General features: G+C 42.5%; 1 protein-coding gene across 1 annotated transcript in view; it reads right to left on the bottom strand.

The window, feature by feature from the left end:
- kif13ba (kinesin family member 13Ba) overlaps positions 1–27292 on the bottom strand; it is a 44958-nt gene that overhangs the window by 8280 nt on the left and 9386 nt on the right. The window contains 35 exon segments of the mRNA XM_029455429.1: positions 30–86; positions 179–309; positions 1619–1775; positions 2006–2053; positions 2145–2222; positions 2412–2564; positions 2667–2942; positions 3176–3300; positions 3387–3442; positions 3556–3682; positions 4611–4710; positions 4823–4978; positions 5098–5230; positions 5340–5497; positions 5652–5825; positions 6081–6206; positions 7222–7371; positions 7565–7720; positions 7827–7976; positions 7978–7990; positions 8495–8774; positions 8879–9069; positions 9380–9466; positions 9620–9750; positions 10260–10394; positions 10505–10615; positions 10698–10910; positions 11044–11155; positions 11717–11829; positions 16009–16143; positions 16517–16604; positions 17796–17976; positions 19432–19524; positions 19649–19709; positions 20308–20320. Coding sequence (XP_029311289.1) covers positions 30–86; positions 179–309; positions 1619–1775; positions 2006–2053; positions 2145–2222; positions 2412–2564; positions 2667–2942; positions 3176–3300; positions 3387–3442; positions 3556–3682; positions 4611–4710; positions 4823–4978; positions 5098–5230; positions 5340–5497; positions 5652–5825; positions 6081–6206; positions 7222–7371; positions 7565–7720; positions 7827–7976; positions 7978–7990; positions 8495–8774; positions 8879–9069; positions 9380–9466; positions 9620–9750; positions 10260–10394; positions 10505–10615; positions 10698–10910; positions 11044–11155; positions 11717–11829; positions 16009–16143; positions 16517–16604; positions 17796–17976; positions 19432–19524; positions 19649–19709; positions 20308–20320 — 4468 coding nt within the window.

Consider the following 27292-nt stretch of genomic DNA (forward strand, 5'->3'; position numbering starts at 1 on the left):
GGGGAAAGTGGAGCGGGAAAGAATCTCACCGTCTCAGCCTTGAGCCGATTTTCGTCCCCTCCTGATGTCACGATGCGGGGGACATGCTGCTGAGAACAACAAACAAGGTCATGACATGACAACACTTGCACAATTTTCTGCACTAATTTTCTAGCAATCAATTATTTACTTGACTGACCTGCTGGCTTTGTAGAGAAGGTCTCAGCTCCTTCTTTTCGTCTCGTGCTGGAAACAGAGACTTGAGCAGTTTGGGCATCTGAGGGACCAGCGCCTTAACTGAAAGATAAGAGGCAGCAAGTCCTGAACGACCTGGGGGAGGGGGTGGGGAGGTGAGAGAGGAGGAGGAGGCACAGGAGAGGAGAGGAAAGAAGCAAGGAAAGAGGAGCAGGTGTGGGAGGTAGAGGAGGTGTGAAAGATTAAGACAGGAAGTTGAAAGAGAGTCCTGGAAATGGCAAAAACCCCAACACAGTGATAGACAGAAGAAGCGACAGCCGGCTATAAGACACACAGACGGATGATTGAGCCATTACAACGAGATAAAAACAAACATCCTAAATCACTGGACTGTAAAGCAGAAACTACCTAAAAAAGATAAATTAATCTACAACACAAATTCTGACATGACAAGAAATCACTGACAGAGAAATGTTCAGATTGTGATTTCACTGAAAAGCTTTGGTAATGAATATGAGAAGAGAAGTTCACACTGCGCGAGACAAAGAAGCGTACAGAAATAGATGTAAGAGACACCAAAAGGAGCATGTTGAAAGAGATAGATTACGCATCACTGTTGCTGGTAAAAGAAGGGAACAGAGCGGAGTCTCATGAATAACCCTTGTACCTCACTAGGGACATTTTGTGCCTTTTGATTTTCCTACTATTTTTGCTGAGTAAATGCATTTGTCATACATTTTGACAAGGCTGGGAGTTTTGGGAAGTTCAACCTCAGCTCCTAAGTCTATAATAAAGTGAAGCCAACAGACAGACAGTCAGACCCGTAAGGACAAACAATTTTTGATTTCACAGCCATTACAGCAGAACATCCTGCATTGTATTATATCAGGCTTTCAATCTAATCAAAAATGTTCCTTTTTACTATTTTCCAAGAGAAAATGGCTCAATCTGGTGTAAAATACATTCTCTTGGTTTCATGTGTCAATGATTGATTGATTTTGATGTTCAATGCTGCCAACATATATCTGACATATCCTAAACTAAGAAATCCCCGAGCAATCAGTATAGAGAAAAAGCAATGTGCCCATGGCATTATGCAAAGAAACGGACACTGAAAGGGTTAACATTATGTAACATATGTAACATTATGAAGATGAACGAGTAAGTTGGTGTGATGATCAAGTTAAAGTTGGTTTAAATATAAATATATAATATTTGTATTGCAGTTTCTTGACGCAGACATTTTGTTCTCTTAGGACATCAGAGTAACCTTTTTAAAGTGAAGCACAAGGGTTAGAGTCAAAGCATTACTGAGATCAGCATATAGAAGAAATAGATGAACCCGTGTGGAAAGAAGAGAGGAGCATGAAAGAACTGAGTTGGGAGTGCGGAGGAGAAGTGACGAGAAGTGTAGAGAAGAGAAGAAAAGAGGCGGGAGGTTTACCTGGCTCTGCTTCCTGGTTCTGTGGGGGCGTCATGCCGAAGGGAGTAGGGGATGAAGAAGGGGAGGTTGAGTAGGTGGAAGGGGAAGAGGCGGGCCGGGGGAGGGTGCGGTGAAACTGAGAAGGCATGAAGATATCCTGCTGACTCTCCCAACGACCCTGAGAAACAGATGACAGGACATTGGTTTGAAAGTAATGAAATATGGCTCCCAGATGTCAATGCTACATATGAACCGAGTTTTCACATTTGCTGCTTTGAACACTCGGTGGCTGTAAAGTCTTTTATGTTGTTTAGTTACATCAGACTAATAATTACCACTGGACCTGCAGTTTGAAAAACATTTTGAGAACAGTAAACAGTCAACATGTAGCGACAGAAGATGCGTTACCTTATCTTCCAGGCAGGATGTGGACAGGTCTTGTCTGCTTCCAGACAGCTGAGGATGGATGGACAGAGAGAGAAGTCATATTATATTGAACTATATTGGACTTGCAGTGCAGTATAATGCCATTGTATTTGAGTGTTACCCTGTGGACAGAAGGAGAACTTATGCTCCGTCTGTTGCTCTTCCCTCTGCTAGTCAGTTGCTCCTTCACTGCCACCTCCTAAAAAACACACACAGCACATTTTCAACATATTAGAAAGTATTACATTGCAAATGTACAAATATTTTGCCATATCAGCCTTTTTGACTTGCAGTATGTGTAGAAATCGAGTGCACGCCTGCCCGAAATCCATGATCGATCAATGGATCAAATTTCTATCTACTTGAGACATTATATCTATACACCGACCTGTCTCAGTCTATCCAGAGTCAAGATGTTCTCCAGACTGAGGACACTGCGGAGGTATTTCTCAATTGCAGCCTCTTCATCAGCTGACTGGCTTTTGTGTGCGGTGGCAGCGAGGTTGGCCAGCATCTCCCTGTCCTCCGAACCAGGGGCGTCCTGATGGGACAAAACATCAGTGAGAGGTGTGTTTAATAATCCACCCTGCTGAAACTTTCTTGGGCAAAACACAAAATGCCTGATATTTTCCCCTGGCCTTACCCCGGGGATGTTGGAGACCACCTCGAAGGTGACCCCGCTGCCCGGTATGGTGCTGCGGGTGGACATCCTTCTCAGGAAGTTGTGTGCAAAACCCTGGCGGCCCGGGTTAACGTTGACGCAGATCCTCTTTCTCAGGACCAGCTGCATGTCGGCAGGATGGCTGAGCTGAACCACCACTCGGATGGTCAGGTACACCCGCTGCTCCGGCCATGCTCCCCCACGACTGAGCTGAGGACAGTCATGGACGGTGGAGTCCCATGATGCCTCTGCTGTCACCTGCAGGGTTGACAAACGCAATTGGTTAATGGGGGGGAGGAAGAAGAAGAAGAAGACGACGAAGAACAACAACAACAAGCTTTATTGTCTCTCTGTGTAGTTACATAACAAAAACAAAGAAATAATAAAAACAAATATAGTAGCAACAAAAAAAATTAATGAAAGTATATTAAGTATTAACAAATACACACTGTTTCCCAAATGGAAAATACCTCCTGCGGGTCCATCCTTACCTCTCCATCGTAGTGTTTGACGATCTGCAGGTCAAAGAAGTCGTCCTCATCCTCTCCACTCAGTGTGGCGTCCCAACCTCCGGCCTCAGGAACCTCAAACTGGTCTTGAGAGCTGAGGTCATCAGCTGGGAAAATCAATAGAAAACATTGTAAATCAGCCAGCAAGTAGAAACACATGTGAGCAGGCATATATACATATATACTGTCTTACGTTTGAGGTTCAGGAAGAGGACAGGAATATGAGTCTCCATGCCTGGCAGAGGAACCCTGTGAACATGCAATACACACTGGGATCAACATATATCGTCTCTACTTTATGTAAGTAAAGTTGAGGCAATCACAAGAAAATATCAAATAAACAAATCAGACAGACGTCATACCATTCAGCAGGTGCTCCAGGAATGCCGCTGCCAGCAGAGGGCACCATGACAGCGTTTCTCTCCTCTGTCAGAGTCAAGCGCCACTCCAGCAACTGGGCCTCCCTCTCCATGTCGTCCTCTGTTTTTTCTGTGCACACAACAGCACTCAAACATTTAACCCTTCCAACACTAAAGAAACACATAAATATGTAACTCGCCGGATACTAAAGAGGCCTACAATCTGTAGACCCCTACAGCCCTAATGGAGGGCAGTGCAACAGATTATTAAACACGCATGTTGTGACTTTAGTTTGATGAAACTGATGTTTATTTTATTGGGTTGGTAATAAGTTCACAATCCAAGTAAAACAGTTCATGTGGGAAAAGAAGACTATACATTAATGAGAATATTTGATTTGTGAAATAGTAAGTACAGAATATAATTTATGATGCATTAAAAAGGAGTTAATGCTCTGGTAGTGGGACTTAAGTTAGATCTTGTTGTTAGCACAAGCTAGTGTATTACTTGTTTCATTCACTAAAGAAGAATGTCTGATTTGAGTCCAAAGACTTGTCTGGTCATTTTGAACATAGTTAGACTAAACAACCAGGGTTTCCACACCTTCTTGAACATCAATTTCAAGGACATTTCAAGGACATTTCAGGGACTTTCCAAGCCTAATTCCAAAAACCTTCAAAGACCTAACACAGCATAGTTTGAGACACAGATCAAGGTTCATCACTGTTAGAACAATGAGAATTGTTATGAGAATTAGCATAGTTTACAGAAGCTCAAAGATAGAGATTAAAAAGAGATGCTTGAATGTGTTCCAGAGATGGCAGACTATGAGCTCTCCTGCCTTCAACACAGCAAAACAATATATTGTGGCAATTGAGCGATAGAGATAGAGACTCTCAAATGAACAAATTTACTAGGATTTCAAGGACCCTTTCGAACTATTAAAAAAAAACAGTGTAAGCATACTTCTATGAATGTATGTATACTCATGCGTAAGAGTGTGTGTGTGTGTGTGTGTGTGTGTGTGTGTGTGTGTGTGTGTGTGTGTGTGCGTTACCTGCTTTGCTGACCAGGCTCTGCAGGTGCTGGTCGAGGTATTCCTGTCTCTTGGTGAGAGCAGCTAACCACTGCCGCCGCAAACGTTCCAGGTCTCTTTCCTGTACGACAAACCAGTCAGTTAATCATCTTGGGCGTCAGTTCACCTGTAAGTCCATTTAAGACTTATTGAAAGAGTCAAACTGTAGACAGAGCTGTATTAAACTGATCTACCTGATAACTGTCCATCTCATCTACTTCCTGGTTTGCTGTGGTGTTTCTGATCTCCACACAACCCACTGACACTGCAAGCAGTATTTCTGAAATCAGAGGCATGGTGCCGGAGTCCTGAACTGAACGCACGTCCACCTGGATTCGCCTCGACTGACCCTGGAGATGAGGAGGAGGCGGAGCAAGACGCAGAAGTTTAGTTAGCCTTTCGGCTGACGTTTGGAAGTTCCACCTGCTGTGACCAGGTTGACTGTGGCTGCGTTGGGGCTTTTCCCTACCTGACGAAGCTGGAAGATTCCCCCGGTCCGCACATCTCTAGCAGGAACAACTTCTACCGGGACGAAGTCTCCATTCTCGTTTATCTCCAGGATTTGAATCCACAGCTCCAGGCGACGCGTTACCTCGCTCCACCTACAGAAACGAACATTATCAGCACGTCTGGGATACACCGGTGCATTGGGTTTTCATCAGTTAATGGAAAGAAAAAGAAAAGCAAAGCGTGAAAGGTGACTGTGTCTACCGGTCTCGTAGTGTGCGTGTCTTGGCCTGGATGATGCTGAGGTCCCACAGGGCGGGGTTTCTTCCTGCATCAGCCTGTCTGTGTCCAAAAACCTCGATGGCAACTGCTCCTTCAGTCAGGTATTCAATGAAATCCTCAGTTACTGACACTGCCACCTCCTACAGGACCAAAGAAAGACCAGTCTTATACCAACAACTTATAACTGACCAGCCCCCCCACCACCTTTTTATATAAATATCTGCTTCCAACTCCCCATGTGTCAGTTTAACACAATAACAATTATCGTCATCCCTCCTCCCTCCCAGGCTTCACCTTGCAGCTGTCAAACACCACCATGCAGTGTGGGTCCTTGGTGCTGGGCGACGAGGACAATGGGTCTACTTCAGGAGCCACGATGATGGGCTCAGGCTGGTCCCAGAACGAATACTGACAGAAGACGAAGTTGGACAGGTACTGGGGAAGACCAGTGGCCTGCAGGATCTTAATCTGTAGAGGATACACAGGTCAAAAGTCATTTACATAAACTCCAAAAGGATCAAAGCGTTGAAACGGCACCTCTGTAAACATAACCTTCATGAATGTAGAGTTTATTGCAGGACTGTCATTTTAACAAGGTGTATCTAATAAACTAGCAAACTGCTGTTTACAATTAAAGTAAACTGACCACACTTAGTGCTAATTGAACTATAAATACACTGACCCGGGTCTGAAAACTTCTCTCTGATGAGCAGTCTGTCTTACCATGCAGACCAATTGGCGATCGGGGACTTCAGCGTCTTGGTTGTTGTCGGTCTCATCTCCTCCAGCCATGTTGTCCTCTAATCCCCCTCCAACCCTCACCACCTCCACATGAAGACGCCCTGCCACCTGAGCACCGGAAAGGAGAGGGGAAAACATATAAAGCTAGAAAGTGTGTCTGTAAGTTTGTCTACACCAGGAGCCCCTCCGTAGTGGCTCCCTGTAGCTTTGACAAATATTTACTTTTATGTAGTTTTTGTTGCACAGTGGACAATCTTTCAAAGACCTCTTATCTTGGAGGTTGAGGTGATATTGTGACACTGACACGGGGGTGTTCTAATGAACACAGGCCTATGTTTTTATATTTACTTAAAGCTTTAAGCTATTACGCTGCAGCTATATGTTTATTTTATTTCAAAGTGGGATCATTTCTTTATTCATTTCATTCTTATATTGTATTTTTTTTATTGTTTTGTGTATTTTTGTAATGATATTCATTTCATTTTTATTTGATTCAACAAATATGGGGAGGACTCCGATATACCTGCATAGTAAAAAATAAAAGTAAAAAGTAGGCCTGAGCATGCCACTATGTTTTCCTCCTCTTCACAAGAGTTTGGTGTTTTCCTTTGTTAAAACAGGTACAAATAGCAACACGATCTAAACACTTTCCTTTATTGTCATTCTGTAATTTCAGAAATGCAACAAATATATTATAACTATATATAAAATGTATAAGCTGTGTTATCAAATATGTTTTGCGGCTCCAGACAAATCTTATTTGGTGGAAAAGGGGGCAATATGACTCTTTTGATAGTGAAGGTTGCCGACCCCTGGTGGACACCAAAGCTACTCATCCACCATTTGTAGTTCTATTGTAAACATCCAGCTTGGAGATTTCCTTTTACATCTTCTCTAGTATTGTTATTGTTCTTCATCTGAACATCATGTGACCTTTGACTCTGATGACAGTGCAGGAATTAAAAGACTCCTGATCCCACTGAAAGTCACTCTGAATTGATTTAAAAACATCTATATCAAGAGAAGTCATTTAGAAACCACAACAAAAACTACATTGAATAAATTCATAACACACTAAGTCTGAAGACTCGCTCCCTTTGTGATGAACCCTGCGACTACCTACCTCCCCCTTCTGGTTGATGATGGGAACAGCGTACTGCAGCTTGACATCGTAGAAGAGACAGGAAAGGAAGACGTTTGCGACGCCGATCAGACTGTGGTTTTCCTGCTCGTCAAAGAACGGGTCTGCTCGACGGAAATATGAGCGCATCATCTGGACAAGGAAATGCAAGTTTTAGCTTGTTTGAACCACAAATAGTACTCGATAATGTTCATCATTTATGATTCCATAATAAGCTACGGCTATATCCTGTTTACTGTATTCATGCTTGTATTCTTGACCTCCTGATAAAAACTGGAAGGGGTATTGTAAGACCTCACGTGGCAAATGTGTCAACTTAACTCACAGGGTTGTCATTGTGATGGAGGTGGTAGTCCTGCCACTCTTGATACAGCTCTCTCATGTCAACCAGACGGTTCTCCGTCTTCTCTAGACTCCAGATCTGCTTCCCTCGACACCGACGTCGAACCTGAATTGCTGGTTCACTGAGCACTGCATCCCTCTATAGAAACACACACACAGCAGATATATTTTGAGAATTGGCTGTGCTAAAAACAGAAGATAGGAAATCTGTGCATAAGTATCTATAATGCTTGTGTGTGTGAGACCTTGCGGTTTGCGTTGAGGTTGTCTGATGGGATCTGCAGAGTGACTCTGTACTCCGTGTGGCGCTCCAGCTCCTCAGAGATGAAACAGGCTTCCTGCACCAGGAGGTTTGCCCTCACTATCTGCTCCCTCAACCGCCGCAGACTCCTAACCTAACACCGCCTCCCTGAAGCAGGAGAGAAGGTGGAAGATAAGAGCAGACAGAGGCGAGGAGGAGGGAATACAAGAGGGTGGTGTTGATGAACGTAAAACAGATTCTAACTAGAAAAGTGCACTCAGTAGAGTCGAGGTCAAACAAAGAAGAGTTGAATCCGACTCCATTGTACCTCACAGCTCCTTTACAGTCAAAATGGCGGCAAAGATAACAAAAACAGGGATTTATTCATCTCCTCTTCCTTATTCAACTCATCGTGCCTGACTTTAGTGAAATATTAAAAAAAAAGAAAAAGGTTTTTCAAAAATTGTGAATCATCGAAACCACGAGAGATCCTTGAGCATACAGTCATTAATGAGCTCAAAGAATATTAGGCTGAGGGGAGCATTAGTATGCGAGATAAGCTGCGGACAGACACACACACGATCAAACACGTGATCTCCCCACAGGCATGGGGCCTGGCCGAGAAACAAAATAAAATGTTGCATGTAATTATATTCTTGATCTCATTCTGACCTGTCCTCATTCCACTGCCTCAGTCTGCTCTGAGCACTGGTTGAATGACTCATCCCTCCCATACTCAGTCTCTCCAGGCTGCGGTAGTGAGACTGCTGTCCTGGAGCTTGCTGGACAGAAGCCGGCCCTCCAGAGGAGCCTGTGGACAGACGGTCCGGGTTCAGCTTCTTGCGGAGCTGCTGGAGTTCCTGCTCGTACATTTGTCTCTGACGCTCCAGAGCAGATTGCTTCTCCTCTTCATGCTGCCTCTCCAGAGATTGCAGGACTGCTTGCATGGGGTCTGAGGGGACAAAGCATAGGAGTCAGAAAACACAGGAGACTAAACCAACTAATGTTCCGTCCATGTAGAATATAGATATTCAATTTCTCTCAACGCCTCCTTACCATTATTGCCCAGGGCCTTCATCATGACCTCGGTCTGGGCGAACTCATAGGAGAAGCTGACTTCACTGGACACTTCGCTGGCTGAGTCCCCGTCTGCATCCAGCTGCTCACTGCTGCCGCTGTTCTTCATCAGGCCACCCTCACCCTCCTCATCCTCAGCTCCCCGAGAGCGTCGCTTCGGCAGGTTGATCCTGCAGGAAGGACGTCCAGTTAATTGACCAGAATCTTTAGTGGTCTTCAGTTGGGTAATTGGCTATAACCTAATCGTCAGCGATAGGTGGTAATATGTGCAATATCTTTAATCATTCCTGGTACAGAACACATCGATAGGATGCTATAAAGAAATTGACATGCATAAGGAGAACTTGGTGTGTTTAAATAATAGATATACGTGTATTTAAAATGTAAAATGACAACATCATTTGTGGGAATATTGAGAAATATTGAGAAACATTAGAACATTCTAAACAATGCACAAACATTTTGAGTTTCTAAAATGACCTGAAGAAGTGGTTGTTTCCCCAGAAGATTCGGTCGCCATGGTGAAGCTGCAGAGCACTGGTCACTGGAGAACCATTAACACATGTCCTATAACACAATAAAGACAGAAATGACTTCAGGATTTACTGTTAAAAACTGGTGTAACAATGTCTCCAGTGGGAAAACAACTTGTAACCCTTGCACTCTTGCTTTTCCCACTACACTCAAGACTTCAGGGTCTCTGATGTTGGCGTTCCTTACCGAGCGTTGCAGTAGGGGCTGAGGATGACTACAGTATCCGCTGAAATGTCGATGACACAGTGCTCTGCCTGGATACCCATGCCGCACAGCTGAATGTCCTGAGAGTCTGCCGAGCCCACCTTTGTGTGTTCCTAATACATAACATTCAAGATATGGCGAGACGTTATCAACTGAGAGTCGGACAATTAGATAAATGCAACCAAGTCACGTCTTCTGGAGTAAAGCCCACACACAACTTAGTAAAGTGATCACAGACGGTCTTGATTTGACTTGATCTGTTCTGATCTAGTACACCAAACACCAACTTGATTATGTTTTCTTAAAAGCTTTTTTGTGCTTTCAAATTTGGTAGAATTGGTAGGATTCCAGTCTTGCGGCACACACACACATCAAACACTGTTCTCCACAAGCACCGACTCCTGTTCAGCCAGTTAGTTAGGAAAATGGAACTTTAGTTGTTATAGTCCAAATAGTGTGCATGTTTAAAAAGAGTTGAGATGCAATATGTAAAACGGCAGATGGATTAGAAACTGTGAAGTCACTCATAGAACATATTGTTTGGTATTCTGTATAAATAAAGGAGAATAAGTAACAAGGCATTAAAGCATGATGAGGAAAGTGTATGTGTGCGTGCGTGCACCTTAAGATAGTACACCAGCAGTTCATTGAGGGCAGGATCGGCGTTAAGGTTGACAAGAAAACTTTTATCATCTCCAACTTTAATCCCTGAAGACTGGAGAGAAATACCCAGACTCTCCAACTGCTTCTGACGCTCCTACAAACACACAGACAAAGATCACATTGTAGAATCAAGTTTTACCAAATGAAGGAAAATCAAACCGGGAGTGATCAATACGTCTGGTTTAATACTCTTGTGCATCTTACGTGTGCAATCTCCTCAGTTTTGCGAAGCTTCTCCTCCCAGGTGATGGTCATCTCTTGAATCAACTTTTCGGACTCTTCCAGACGGTCTTTCAGCTCTGGAGCTTTCAAGGACTGGAGAAGATAAAGAGCAGATGAGCGTAAGGAAAAGTAGATATTTATACAGGCTGATTTCGAGACTTAGAAGATATCTCACCTCTGCCTGAGTCAATTGTACTCGTAGTTTCTCCACTTCCTCTCGGAGTTCCCTGATGATGCGAGCATTGGGGTCTTCGTTAACAACAGCGTGGTTAACAATGCTCTTTGCTCGATCTGCATAGCGCAGCGTCGATAGCGTCTCCTCATAGCTGTCTGCTGCTGGACTCACAGTGGCAACCATCGCTGTGCGACTGTTGCCACCCAGACAGTCCTGGAAAGAGATGAACAGGCAAGAAGGAGAGAGACACAGAGAGAACTTAAAAGAAAATAGAGAACATGCACTGGATAGTCAAACAAAGGACATTTTCCTCCGTCTCTGGTGAGCATGTTCATGATGTATGTACCTTCAGCAGCCATGTCAGAACAGAGTCTCTGTAAGGAACAAACTTGTTCTTGTTCTTGGTTGTTCCCTGTTCCGCTAGCGCTGAGATCACCAGGCCCAGCGTAGTGAGAGACCTGACAAACACACAGAAAGACACTAAGGGTCAAGTTGTTTCCATTTCATGTATCTGTTCAAGGGCTGGTATCACTATGTCTCTGTCACTTTAACGCAGTGGTTCTCAAAGTGTGGGGCGCAGAAGCATGACAGGTGTGGCGGGCGTGACCGAGGGGAAATAGTGATGCCTTGTCATGGCGGAGCGGAAAAGGGAAACGAATGGTTTCCCTTTTTGGAGATGCAACCTCCCCCCTGATAATACTACAGTGAACAACAAGTGCATAGTGTGCATCTCTCACTATTTGTGTTGGGATAACTTCACATCAAGCTGGTTTTCACATTCACTTTGTGTAAGACTACGATTTAGTTGAATGTTATGGTAATAGGGCACCAAATCCACAAAGATCTAACCAAAAACACAGGTTATATGCTTTATTTCACATTTACAGCTGTATATGCAAATGACAAAGACGCATATGACAACACTCTGTGGTAAGAAAGAAATGTCTTGTGAAAGAAAGTAACACTAGCAGGGCGAAAACATCTGGAAGACGATTGTGTGTTGAACTACATTTGCGTACTTGTTGATGTTGCTTCCCTCCTTGAGTCGTTCCCCTGCTGCTCCAGTCTTTGCTGCTCGCTCACTACCAGCCAAGTCTACCAGACTCAGCCGACTCACCTTCTCCCCGCTCGTCTACAGAGAGAGAGAGAAACACAGAAAGAAAGTCTGAATATCTTATCATTCTCTACAGTATATTCAGCTGTTAAACTGGCCACTTGCACATGCTTTAAAAAGCGGCCTTGCAGCATGGCATGAGTTGATTTTAATTTCTGTCCCCCGCAAAATGCAAGCAGCTTTTGTTCTCCCTCTTCCTGTCTTCTGATTGAAGGTCCACAGGCTTGTCCGATTCAGTACTGCAATGACCAGCCTGGTCTGAGACGTACAAATGTCTTGGAGCTGCAGTGTAGGACAGATATGGATCTGCTGACATTCCTGGAAGCAGTATTGAACATCCACATGAGGTCTGACAGGACTCTAATGGCTCATTAATCACCAAGGAGGCACTACATCAAGGCAATCCCTGCTGGGTTTTCAGCCGCTTCCAACTGAGTATTACACGGATTTGGCAGCATAACAGCAACAGACAACACAGAAATTGACAACAAGGTGTTTGGTTTTATCAGAAAGCTCCCCTCATCAATTTGCTCTGGCATGGCTGGATGCTTTTGTCCACTTTTGTTCAGAGGACTTTCTCTATACCGTCTCTGATTCTTGTAATTCTACAACCAGGCGATGCCAAACTGCTCAGTTAGACTTTGGTTTCTCATCTTTCAGTCCCTTGATGACTTGTTCCTTCGGTTTCCTCTTCACAGGCTGTTGAAGGTTTGGATATCACATTGCCATCTACACTGGGACGGAGCCACTCCTGGCCAAGCGTGACAGGTCAGTAGCTGACGAGGCTGAATGTTACACCTGATCTTCACCTGCCGCACAGCAAAAGCAGCACATCAGCGGATGCAGTCCTCTGTCTACAGTGGTTCAGCCGCAGTACTTCTTTGGGCACATGAAGCTTTTTGACAAAGCCTAATACACTAATATGTACTTGCATGTGACACAAGTGAAGTGCAAGCCTTTGCATAGCTAGTGTAGAGCTGCCACTATGTGTTTTTATAATAAGACCATTAATGTAAGACAAACAATGAGGTGCCTGGCACTGCCCAAAACTGTGATATATTACCCTTCTTGTTGAGTTAACAGGTTTACCCCAACACATTCATACATCCATGAACCAGTCTGGATTCCACACGGCAATATCACAATGAGAACCCTGTGACCTCTGAAAATCCACCTACTTACAGTCAGCTGCTTGTAGTGCTGAAGAAAGTAAAGCTGAGAAAAGAAAGTTGCTAACTAAAATGAGTCACGAGCACACACACTTCCTGTTTTAAAATGTGAAATTCTACAGGTGGAGCTCTGTGTGATGGAAAGGAGAATAATGTGTATGTGTTACTGTAAGATGAGTATGTGAGCTGGGGTGGGGTACATTGTATTGTGAAAACAAAAGGAATACGTTTGATCGTAAAAAAGACAAAAAAGTAATCGCACATCTAACACCACATTAAAATCTTAGCCAAACCCACATTCTGAACCCTCTGGAGAGATGATACCTGGGTCAGTAACCAGATCAGCAGGCACGACATAGTTATTCTGACTACTTGGCAGCATCTTTAAGGTACACAGCACAGAACAGGTGTCCGGGCGTCAACACACACTACATGTGGAAAACAATCTAGTAGATGACATCAATTAACAATCCCTTTTTTAACTGTACTAAGTCACCAAAGCTTGACTGGATTTAGCAAAGCACAGAACAGAATAGCAAACAACTGAGAGGTGGCGGCAAATGGGACCAAAGTTCAACCTGACTGAACTTTGAGAGTTTGGCTGACAAGTCTGAGCAGGGCATGTTGCTGAGAGGAAATCCTGTGATGAGCTGAATGACTCATACAGCACAGGGGGATTTTTCTCCCCGTCGTAAGTGTTTTATCTATTAAACCTGTACCTTCATTACGGTTTCTCACACTGGCTGAGCCATTATGGGGGCACAGATGAGCTCCAATGTTATGATCTTTAAAACAGAAGGTGTGCATATAAAGAGTAACCGAACACTACGTGCAGTTATTAAAATGACTAAATCAAATTTACAACCATTTCAAGGATGCAACCAATGATTATTTTATTATTATCCATTAATCTAGCAATTACCTCATCGATTATTTAATTACATTTTAAAAATGTGGCAAATTTACATCACAAGTTCTTCAAGTCTAAAACTCCGATATATTTAATTCTGTATATAAAACTGAAAAAAGCAGCAAATCCTACTCTGACATTCTGCAACAAGAGAATGTGTACGTTTCGCTTGATAATAATCTAAAAGATTATTTCATTATTAAAAAACTGATGTATATTTTTCTCGACAAACAAGTGCTCTAAATAACTTTAGAAATGTATAGCCTTGCTTTCCATCATTCATAGATTAAAAATGGATAACCATCAGATTAAGATGGATATTTGTTTTCAGACTCATTGATTTGTCCGTACTGGACAGATGCTACTGAAGCTGCTGTTTTTCACTGCATTGAAACATTGTTGTCTGAGGAGCAACTGGTGTTTTAAACCACTAAAAACTATTTTTGCATATCGTGCAAAGCACGGCTTGTTTTTTTCCCTCTGATTTCATCCACACTTTGAACACACGTACAACATCCCTTAAAAACTGCAGAGTAGCACAAAGCAACAAAAAGTGGAACATAAAAACAGGCATCATCCTAAATACTAAACAACCAGCACTCTGTAAATACGAAATAAAAATTCATTATCAGAAATTAGCTCAAATTGCACTGAAATGATCCGACATCTGGCTTGTAGGGATCAAGAGTTGTGTGTGAGAATGCAAACGATTTGGAAAATGTCTGTCCATTAAAAGAGGAGGCAATTAAAACAAAGCAACAAACCCAATAAAGAGTCGACTCATCCAGACAGAACGTGCCGGCTCAGTGATTCATTCACTGACTACAGTGCACGCACTACCGTTTGCTTGATGCACCTACTGACTGACTAACCAATTTAGTGACCGACTCTGGGTGTGCCTTGAAAACAGAGCAGGCTGTATCAGCTGACAAACTCAAAGTCATGTCTGTGAATTATTAACAGGATCGCTGGTGGCGAGTTCATCTGGAAATAAGAGTAAGGCGCAGGAGAGCCTAAGTGTATCAGTGAGGATGGGGAATTAGTCACTTAGGCCTTTTCTAGGAGTGCCTGTTCAGACAGCTGGGCTGACATCATCGCATTTCGTAACTACTCTTTCATCCACAGGCTGCAGGGGCTGATTGATTGACACCAGACACCGTTTGCCCCGTCAAATGTACACAATTACACATACACTTCGGTTCTGGTACAGACACAAATGTCTGGATTATGTTGACAGAGGGGATTCACTGCTAGTATATCATATGCCAATAATACAAAAACTTTCAGCAATTATATTACAGAAAAACAATACCACATCCAAGATGCATTCAGCCATTAGGATAAGAAACAACCTCAAGATGTAGCAGATGGAGGAAAGGCTTCAATGTCTGATGATGTACAAACTAGGATGAACTTGCAGTGCACTTGGAGTGGATGGGACATATTAAAAAAGGATTGACTTCTTCAGAATACTGCATTACCAAAATAAATTAAAAGTATGGCGGTGGCCGCTGAGGTCTGACCCACCACACGCTGTCAGCAGGCTCCACCCAACTGACTGTCCCAGCCCAGTGAAGTGAGCACAATAAATATCTCTTGGACTTCAGTGATCGATGATTGACGCGTTCAATTTGAGGCACCACAAGTTTAAACAGCATCACTTCTATACTTCAATCAACACCAATCGTTTGTTTTCTTTTGAAATGTACACTAACATAAACTAAATGTAAAAGCGATTAGGAACTTAAACAGAGCTATCTTTTAATCCTTGTGTTTTTCATACATATTTTCACCGAGACACAGCCGACATTTTCTTTCACTTACACTTGTAAACAAACCACTCGTCAGCAGCATATGCCAGCTACTGTTGTCCGAGTCGGACTGCATATAACCAACACAACATTCAGCCGGCGCAAAATCGATGTGACGCAACATATACAACACCGGCGAATGTCATCTTAATTTATAATGGCAGTCAACAAGGTGAATATTGACCAATACCAATGTTGGCCTGATGAATCGGTGCATCCCTACTTAAAATTCTTTTTAAAAAAGCTAAACAAGTTGTGTGCGTGTTAAAACTGTGCCTTTAACCAGCTTGTGTGTGTTATATCTTACCCCGGACTTCAAGTCCTTTAGTGTGTGTGTGAGGATGATGTTAAAGACGGCGTGCGATCGACTGCTCTCCTCATTCATGTTGGTGGCAGCGACAGTCCGAGACTTATTCCCCTCCGACATCAGAGACTCAATGTCCTGTAAGAACACAAATCCAATAATATACAATTATGAATAATAATGAATATTTTCCCATTTGGCATCACCCTGCAGAATAACCTTTCAAGACTGAAGAACACACATACAGCACATTTTGTGAGATTCTAAGCATGTTTATATATTTTGTGACTGCTTCAATTGGGTGAAGAGCTCGAGTCTCCTGAAAAGCCAAATATAAACGACAAAATGTAATTAATTCTGACACTTCTTATAACTAGCCTCTTTACAGTGCGATGGGTGAGACTACTAAGCAGAGCGCTGCCTTGGGGTTGTGGAAGCCAGGATGCAACACCGCATTAAACACCAAAAGACACCAAAGCATTGTTAAAAACTATTTAAGATGTATTTTTACCTTGTAGCTGGCCACAGCTAGTCGAGACAGGCCATCCACATAGGGACCCAAAACTTTATGCTCCCTCACCCTCAGAGTTTGTTTACCCCTGGACAGAAAGTAAAAGCAGTGTTAAACACAGACAATCAGAAATCAGAAATCAGAAATCCTTTATTAGTCCCACAATGGGGAAACTTACTTTGTTACAGCAAAAAAAACAAGTACCGGTAAGTAAAGTGAAGAGAACACAATTAAATAGAATTAAAAGTAGTATAAGTACAGAGTCGTTGTAAAAGTGAATAATGCACATGACAGTGGTCACTTTTGAAATCATGGCTGAAACTTAACCAGTCATGTGACCATTAACCACAAAGTACTAAACATAGTATTCTATCTCACATTTTGCATGATGCAATGTGTATCCTCTCTACCCCCTCTGAATCTTAACATTTGATGCCACATTTTCCTGCCCAGTGACTGCTGATGATGAAATATATCCATCTAGCTAACTCTGGTCAATGACTGTTAAACAAACAAATTAAAATAAATTAATAAATTACTATTCATGTGATGTATTAGCAGGAGTGGCAATATAGGCTCAGCTGGTTCTGGCCACAACTTTGCCCAGTTCAAACAGACTTTGTTAGCACTTGGCTCTCTGACCCCGATTGAAACTTGCTCCAGGCCTTACAACTTCATCATTCTCTGCTCCACAGCAAAGCACATATGGCTGTCAGATGGCCTGCTTCTCTTTGGCACTTTTACTGAGGTGAAAGGTCACATAGTGAGAGAAGGTCAAAGGTTATGCTGTCTGGGGCAGCAGACACAGGCCTGTGCTCCTGATTTACTGCTGATCTGCTGGACATGAACTGGACTCAGTCAGTGGCTGGAAGGCAGAAGAGCCATCTTTTCATCCACTGACCACAGCAGCTGGTGGGACCAGAATCCATCAGCAACTTTCTCCAGTTTTGGTTGTTCAACTAAAAAGTGGGCTTACCTTCCAGAGACAGCGGGCATTTACTTGTATTTAAGGTTAATGCCCATGACTGTTGTATATTTGTGTTTCAGCCCAAATACCAGAGTTCCCATGGTCTGCAATTTGAAATCAACCTAACCTTAGTTAATTTACCACCAGTGACTCAACATTTCCTGCTGCAGCTTATCTCTTCAGTGGAAGGATTTTACTTTGAAGAAGCTGCAAGGAGACTATTCTATATATAGAGCCACAAAGGCCTACAGAGGGAAAGAAAATCATCCTTCCATTTAACAAAAGAGGTAGAAGATTAGGTGGAGGACCAACCCTTTGGGGTCGAGCAGATCTCGGACCTTCTCGTTGTAGATCTCCATGTATGACACCTCAACAGTGAAGCTCTCCTCCTCCCGCTGTTCGTTCTGGGTTCGTGTAAACAAAGCACTGCACAGCCGTGGAATCAGACCTGGCTGGTCAACTGAACCCATCATGGTGTACGACTTTCCAGAACCTGGTAACACCACATAGGACAGAACAGGTCATTGGAAAGGGGAAAATGGCAGCTGATTTACAACTTGGAGAAAACACAATCAAGCTGGTCATGCCATGTCCACCGAGTCATTAACTTTTAAAAACAACAATCATATACATTAAGTGGCCACTAGGGTTGGGCGATTGGATGAATATATCTGCTATCGTTGATCGGTTGAGTACATCGCCGTTTGTTTTGTCACTATTTTGCTACTTTATCAGTCCGAGTAATGAGAGCCACGGCTTTCCTGACATAGTAGCAAACAATTTATTAATGTACACATTTTCCACTGAGGTCATAGAGGTGGAATTGTACTCGACTGAATTTTTGACTTTCCCATTTACATACATGAGGTGAGCAGAATATTGAAAACACTCCTGCACATAATGCACAACACCATCACTAACCTCGATGCTAAAACATACTGTGTAATTCAATTAACACCTCTATGCCTGTAGTAGATGGGGCAGAACAGTTATATTGTATTGCAATAGTAATAAAGTGTCTTGTACACACACTCGACAAGTTTGTTGAAAGATGTGTTGAGATTATGTGTAAAAGAGAGAGTGTCTACACTGAACATGTTCCAGCCTTGTTTATTCAGTCTGATGGAACAGAAACACTTACATTTCAACACGAGCAGATATCCACACCGTCTGCACAACATCGCTTGGTGGGTTTGGGTCTTAACAAGATATTGTGTCGGCCTATCGTGCCTTTTAGTTTTAAGTTGAGAACGGAATCCGAGTTTTGTTATTTTGATCGTGCAGGAGAGAAGAGAGGCTGCCCAACCTTCCTGTCGCAACACATCCACACTGACACTCCTCACTTAATTGTTACACAAAAAGCTTTAGGGCACTATGCTCATGAGGGCAAAGAGAAAGTGTTCATATGTTGTGTCCTGTGGTTATTTAAAGCTTGGGTAGGTAACATTGGAGGAGGCAGCAAGAGTAAACTAGATTTGATTTATTTATTATCCAACCGAAGAATCCAGCCTAAAGTTGCAAACTGTTTCTCCAATGAAAGTAGCTAGCAGCTCTAAAAGTCGCTAAATCTAGCAAGAAAGTCGCCAACAATGACAGCCTGTCCCTTCAGGCCTCCCTCCAAAGCCAATCCACCCCAAAGTATTATTATTATGAACGTAAACATATCATAATGAACGTAAAGGACGAACATGGCTATTGTTAGTGCTCCCAGCTGTCGCGCTAGCACAGGCAGAGTGCGTGCAGGTAGGCAGGCAGGTCGGCCGTCCAATAATTTCAATTGGGCCAAATGAAATGATTGGACGGACTCATTTCAGTTCTGTGACAGTCACAGACACTAGAATTATTTTTGGATGAAAAGAGGTTTTTTTCAACAAGTATAACAACATTTTTTAAAGCACATTATCATCATATTGATCATAAAACAGTAAATTGTCTCATGGGAAGTTACCAGTTTGTCCGTAGGCAAAGATGCAGGCATTGTAGCCCTGGAAGGCGTTGTGGAGAAGACTTTCCCCAAGGCACTGGAAGACCACTTCCTGACCTGGAGAGACACACACGAGGAATTTTATTCTATTCCATTGTGAATATTTACTCCAACTTGTTTGAATAGCATTTTAACAATGAATATCAAAACTTTTAATAATGTGAACTGGACTGGAACTAACCGGCAAATCTCTCCTTATCCGTCTCATCCATTGACCAGAAACAGTAATCATAGGCAAAGACCTGGAAAGGGAAAACAGTAGCAGTATGTGAGAAATCAATTCCCGACTGTAATGCAGCAATGTAAACATTTAATAACAATGTTCAACTTTTAATTGCCATACCTTTTTAACATATAGATATAAATAAAAATACTGGAGTTTAATTTAATGGTAGCTTGTGTATGAATGTAAAATGTCAAAAGCTATTTTTCAACTGTACACATTATCCATCTTACCAGTTAATAATGTTTGATTTAATTAGCTTTCAATTGAGAAACAAAGTTGGATACAAATGACTTTGTGCAACACAGTGTACTTTATGTGTCATGTGGATTATTGGTTAGAGTTCAGGCACTGTGGGACTCTTTCAGCAGAGCAGCACAGCCACAAATATATATGTACTTCTTTTTTAAGTTTCCCAGTAAAATCCTTGAGGGTTTAAAGTTAATGAATGAAACGACACTCTTTTTTTACAAATCATTACTTTGTATCACTGCCTGAACGGTTGCTCTCAGTTAAACTGAGTCGGAGAAATACAGCGGCTTCTTTGTTTAACGCCGAGATGATTCACAACTACGGAATTAGCTCAGTGTTAAAAATGTTTGTGTGTGTGGTTTTACCTTGGATTGATTCCTGATGATATTGAGGGGGGGGGGGGGGGGGGGGGTCCGCAGCAGCATGTGGAGAGATGGGAAGATGACATTAAGTGCACATGTTACAGAAGATGCATTACATTAAGCCATTCAGAGCGGCCTGCAGTGAAGTCTTTGTGCGCTTCAGGTTTCATCTTTTCAGAGAATAGAAATGATTTATCATCTGTCCATCAATGTTCAAGCTAATTATCATTTGTCCCTTTAATTAGAAAAGAGGGAGAGAAATAAAGATACGGATGAACAGCGACGGATAGAAGACAAAGGCTTCGGCCTCGGGCTCAGTCGCTTTAGCACACATTTGATATAAAATCAGCCTTGTGCGTGAGTAGCTTGTTTACATCTTGTTTGTTTGTCACATGTCAAACCAACTCCCCAGGGGATTTGGTAAGGGTGTGTGTCTGTGGATGTCAGCGTGGGCACTGCATTCATCTCTGAGGGCTTGGGGAGACATACAAAAATCTCTGGGACTGGGTGAATTGTTGTGGGAATGTCTGTGTGTGGGCATATGTGTGTGTGTGTGTGTGTGTGGCCGAGAGCTGGAGGGGTGGAGGGGGTTGGCACTGAGGTTGGCAGAGGATTGAGGCAGTGTGTGGTGGAATCAGATGGTGGCGTACAGGGGTTACTGGGTCAAGGTCATGCTCAGAAATGCCTCTGAAAGTTAAAAATATTAATGATAATAATCTGACATTTTGAGAGGCGAATTGGCCCCAATTTCTGTGATATTTTACAGAAAACTGAATAAGTACATGTGCAAGAAGGTATTTACACTACACACGCACATAGCCATGCCCTTTAAAACCGATCTCCTCAGCACACAGACAGTCACTTCCTCTGGCTATCTCTGCATATGAGGAATGTCAGAACATCCAGACCAGGCTAATCAATTTTAAGAAGTAGGCTATGTTATAAAATAAAAAAAGCAATTTAAAACAAAGAAAACAGAAAGTAACAGAAAGATAAAGCTCTCTTTAAACCTCCTCTGCCAAATGCAGAAAAATATGGCTTATGTAAATTACAAGAGCAGTCGTTTTTCACAACCAATAATAGCATCGTATATGTTCTGCGAAAGATCTGCTGATACGAGCAATGTATACGTCCAGCAACGCCTATGACTGCACCATAATTACACTCACACTGTTAATGCATTAACTAGAGGTACAGCAAGGTTTTCACTCTCATTTGTTCAGTACCACTGTATGCCTGTAATGGTCTGCATGTTTATAAATGTGCATTAGTTGGTGGTATAGATGGGAAATGAATCAAAGACACTCTCATAGCATTAACAGCACAGCTGTCTGGGCATTTCAGCATGTTCACATCATTGGATACAATATTTGCTTTTGATCTGTAGTCGAGAGATGCAACAACATAAATCCTGATACAGATCACGCAGATCAGATCTTAACGTCTCAAGTTCTGCGTGGTGCAATTAAGGAACATAGGCTGTTACCCTGCACAAACATTAATCACCATTAATTCATTTCAACATCTAAACTACCTGGTACTGAGCCATTTAGCAGACAACTTATTCTGCTGTCAAGCTCAATCTTTTTTTTTTACCTCTTAGACATATAAAATCGGTGGCATTTACAGGGTTCCAAAGTCAAATTCAAGCACTTTTTAAGCATTTCAAGGTGCTTTTCCAGAACCTTACGACTGTGGTAAACTACATATTTATAAACATTACATACAGTATATGCAGTATGCCGATTAGTGCACTTCTTCATCACTTTTTCATTAAAGATCAAAGTGTTTTCCAGCACCCGTAGGAACCCTGCATTCAGGGAACATAATCTATAACAATGGCAGTATTGTTCTCCCCATTGACTCATACAAAACCTGCAGTACTCCAACACATTTCTCTGATGTAAAAAAAACCATCTCCTGTTGGTTGTTTCTAAGAAAACATTTTCTCCCAAGTCTTAACAATTAAGCACTTCTCTGTTCCCCTTCTTCTGTTCTGATCTTCCTCATTACAGACGACCCCTAGTCACTGGTGTGGCTCTGGCCTAGTCGGCAGCTGTCAGTCAGAGAGCTGCGTCAGAGGCCAGAGGTAAGAGAACGCTAGTGCTTTACACACCCATACACTTCTATCCTTATGAGGACCCTCAGCAACATTCATTCCATTTCTCAATAATGCTCACCATCAGTGTGAAATGCCTGACCTGACCCCTTATCTAACCTTGACCCTGAGCTCTGAGTTACATCACAACCATGTCCTCAATTTAAATGTCTCTAACAAGCTCTTGTTAAGATAGAAGTGCACACACAGATGCTTACACACCTGTTTCCTTTTACCCATGCACATTCTTCACAAAACGGCAAAGCCACAGCTCTTCACAAACAGCCAGCTTCCAGTCCAATCTGTAATACTTCATATTTCACTGACGTGCCACTGCTGACGTGCTGCATTCAGGGAGCAAATGCATGCAGAGTAATTCCTATCTGAAGCCTAACTGATTCCAGCAGATTTGTTCAAATTAGGATACAAATAGGACGTCTTCTACACTACCGTTTTTGGTAGTAAGAGAAAGGCATAAAGACGGGGGGTTCTAGGGGTGTCTGAGTGGGTTTTCACTGTCAAAATGTTTGGAAAAAATGTGTTAAAAGCATCTTATTTTCTAATACTACGAATAAAAGGATATAACAGGATGCTGCTGTAATTCTTTAAAAACAAATCAACAAAAGCCTTCCCAGATGGGGTTACTTGGTGTAAACTCTTTTCAAATTGGAATCCCCCATAACAACATCTATTAAATTAGGATTTTTTTTGTTTCCTGAATCCTTCTCTCTGGGGCTTTTAGCACATCCTACATGCCATCTCCCCACAGTCAGATCTCCTAACACTGCCGGTGAAATCGGCGTGGCAGGTTTTGACGTACGTAGTGATGACAGCTGTCATGGTTGCTTCACAAGCTGCGGGCGAGAAGGGTCGCCCATGTCTTGCGCTCAAAACACCCATTAGCGAAGCAAGGGGCCCCCCCTGACCAATGAGATGGGAGAATGAGGCAGTCAGGAGAGCCATGAGCCCGCCTCCCTCGGTCCTCGAGCACTTCCATTCGTCCCTCCTCCCCTCAGCCTGCTCCTCCGCTCTGATCACCGTCATTTAAAAAATGACTTAATGCATGGTTGCTCCCCCCCCCCCCCTCTTTCTCTCGCTACTGTTCTTTTTTTTTTCTTTTTTTCCACTAGGACTGTACCATCGACGGCTGTGTGGGGAGGAATGAGGAATGGAGGATGGAAAGGAGGCTGAAGGTAGCCAGGGGGGTTAGGGAGGAAAGAGGCTGGGCCTGAGACCGGAATGTTAAGCTGAAGCAGAAACAGCATCAGCGTAACACAGTACATACTGATGGCACAGGACAACAGGACACGCTAATACTTCAGTTCAACACTTACTGAGTAACATTGTGTAGGACAATAGCTCCCCGTATACTGTGAAAAATATTATACAGTAGACAGCCTAAGCATATCCTCCTACATATACAGACTGTATGATCAAGGGGACATAAAGTGGATCAAAACAACATTGAAAGTCCAGTTTTCTAGCAGCCTACAGATGTTGAAATGTTCACATAAGATGTACTGCCATGTCAAGGAGGATGTTGCACCACCCAGTCTGACGGTGCTTTTATTCACACAGCCTGAGGAGATTTGCTCTGGAAGGCGGTCATATTTTACTTGTATTTTTATGTAAAGACGTGGTATGTGTAGCTGTTGTCTTAAGACAGATTTGTCATATTCCTGATATCAACTCAATGTTTCTTGGTTCGTATTATACACGCCAAGAATTTAGGCAGTGCAAATGTCTGATACATAATATTCAGTAATACAATCTGCTTCTACTTTCACTTCTCTTTGCACACTAGCATCAAGGAGGAAACATTTAAATACATCCAACAACATGTGTGAGATAAAATATCATGCGAAAATAGAAACCCTAATATACACATTTCCCTTTGTATCCATGTGATGCACATTAACTGAACCCTAGTTCATAGTTATGCTTTCTCATGCTATTTGCATACTCTTCACAGACATTTACGAGCAAAGCTGACCTAGAAAATATAAATAGTTTGCATGGTTAATGTTTAGCATCTTGCCATTGCTAACAGTGAACCATTACATATGTAAGCAAGACATTTTCTGCCCAGGCCAGACAGCACAGAATTACTGTCTCGATCCTAACTTCATAGATTCACACCATCTCACAGTCAAGGTTCAGCCTCACTAGTAGGGAAATCTGTATATATATTTGGATATAATGCTTGCCTAGTTGGAAAGGCAGTGTTGACTATTGTAGCTTCCTCACATATTTGAGCGATGGACCAGTGCACTGTGTCTCCTCTCCTCCCTCCCCCTGAAGCTACTACACCACTAAAGTATGGCAAATGTATCGTTTCCTCTTCACTCTTTTCAGTCTTAAACTCTTCAGGCTTCACTCTCTTCCCAATTACTCTGGTTTAAAAAGGTCACTATCAAGGTCATCATATTTATTTGAGTGTTTGACTCACGACAGCCTAGACAAACTCAGTTTATGCTCATGGTGATGCAACATTCAATGGGCTTCTGCAAAGCAATTGTTTTAATGCACCAACATTTCTCCTATGGCTCTGATTTTCTGACAAACAGCTCGTGACTACAATGTTGTTTGTCACCTGACAGAAGTCTCAGACGCTCGAGTTACTACCAGCACATGAACATGTTTAACTGTCCAAAGCCCTACCTGGGCCGAGCCAAGTGGTCTAAAACCAGAATATTGTGGAGAGAGGGAGCCAGTGTGGCCTGTGGATGAATGACACTGTTTCCTTAATTTTCTAACCCTGTCATTATGTTAGTGGGCTGTAAGAAACTCCCACCATCACATGGTTGATTCAGGCAGGACTGTTTAAGTACTTCGCCTTAGCCTGCATCAAAATACCTCCAAAATCCTTCATGTCCAAAAACAGATGTTAGCAAACACAATACACACTGACACACACACACACACACACACACACACACACACACACACACACACGATGTCCAACATCATTCCAAGATACCGGGCCGTACACCCGCTTTTGTGTATCGCCTTGGAAACTAACCCACTTGTGTTTGCCTCACTGATGTCTGACAGGAGACAGATCGTTGTCAGAGTGTGTCAACATCCAGCTTCACCAATCCAATGCAAACAGCCTTCGGTCATCATGAAAACTGTAGTGTCTGACTACACGGCTGCAGGGGAGGGTCGCTGTCTGCTTATCAGACAGACTAGAACAAAGTGCCCTGGCCCTGCAGTTCAAACTCTGGAGGTTAGGACATCCCTAGTGGTAAAGAGATTCAGGAAGGACAGGTGCAGAAGCAGATAAGACACAAAATAAAAAAATGTAACACAAGATTTTCCAGTACCAGACAGCAAAAAAAAAAAGTGTAACCATGGCTGTCAGAGAGTATAGAGAGCTAGTACACTGTAGCATTAATGCTTCCCAGATTATCCTCTATAAACAGTGATTAAGGAAAGCAAAATACTCAAACTTCAGAAAACTAAATTAATGTCACCACCGCAGTGAGTCACTGAGTGGCAGCGTGAGGAACTTAAGTCTCGCTGCCCAGTGCGCACTGCTGGTGGAAAAACTGAATCAGACACACAAGCAGAACACACAACTGACAGTTGAGGAGTGAACACAAAAAAGAGGAAATGACCTTCAAGTGAGGTCCTTCCAAATTATTCATGGAGGAGAATTCAAAAATAGTCTGTGGATGTTTTTGATTTGATTTTAATTCAATAAAGTGGTTTGTAGAAAAGTGAAAATTGTTTAACAAACACAGTTTTGTCTTGAGGAAGGAACTGAGTGTTTAATAGAAATCCTATTAGCAATCTAATCATTTATTTCTGACTATTTTTGATTAATTCTTGTCTTGTAGCAGAAGCCGTATTCTAATGGACCAGCATGTGGCAGAGAGGCAATGAGGAGGCCTATAGTGTGTCAGGGCTGTTCAAGTCTGTTTAACCAATCCTGTACACGACCTTCTCTCTCCCACGCCTGAGTGAACGAGACGGTCATTTCTAAGTATAGGAAGAGAATGTGAAGTTAAGTAGGCAAGAGAGCCACATGAGACCTAAAACACATGTACACTCAATATACAGAACAGGATATTGACTTTTACCTTAGTAATGTATCTGCTGACCCCTGTATCAGGTTACATTAACCAATTAGGAAATTCCCATAATCCACCAGGCAAAACTGGCCAATATTGATGCATGTCTCTTAAATTAGTCTCAATTAGACACCGTTTCACCCTCTGAGAATTATTTCCCAGCCTTGTTTTAAGCAAGAATTTAAAGTAAACGGGAGAGAAAAACAGCTTTGATTTGAAATAAATGGGCACTATATGTCCAAAACTCTGTATAGGTAATGTAATGTTTGTGTAGGGCATGCAGCCAGAGCCCACTTACTAACCAGGAGTAAGACAGACAACCCTTCCAGATAAAACTTCTATTTCAGAGCTGCAGTGAACCATTTAGTGGATAGACATCAGATCAGCCCCAATGGGTTTTACCAATTACGTGGATGGGAAACAGTTTCTCACAGCCCAAGAGAAAGAGAAAATCTTTCATCTATATTTAAACAGAACTAATCCTTAGCTTCGGCTACCCCCACAAAAACACTGGTGCAGACATTTATTTGAAAGCATCAAGTCAGACCTGGAGAAATTAGGAGTCTACTGCTGGAGACGGTTAAATGTCAAAGTGGGAGATGATCAACAGAAAGGTTTCATTGCATCACTAACAGACTTAGCCAGACTGAAAACAGTCTTAAACAATGCAAGTGGCTGCATTGGTGGGGGTTTGTTGATTCATGTACCAGTGAGACATGAAATATAATCCAGTTAAATCCAGTTTGAGTAACAGATCCGTGAATTTATAGGCTTATTGGGATGCCAAAACACTGCACAGGGTTTGTTGTGCTCA

The sequence above is a fragment of the Cottoperca gobio genome, chromosome 3 (assembly GCF_900634415.1).
Source record: "Cottoperca gobio chromosome 3, fCotGob3.1, whole genome shotgun sequence".
Taxonomy (NCBI): Eukaryota; Metazoa; Chordata; class Actinopteri; order Perciformes; family Bovichtidae; genus Cottoperca; species Cottoperca gobio.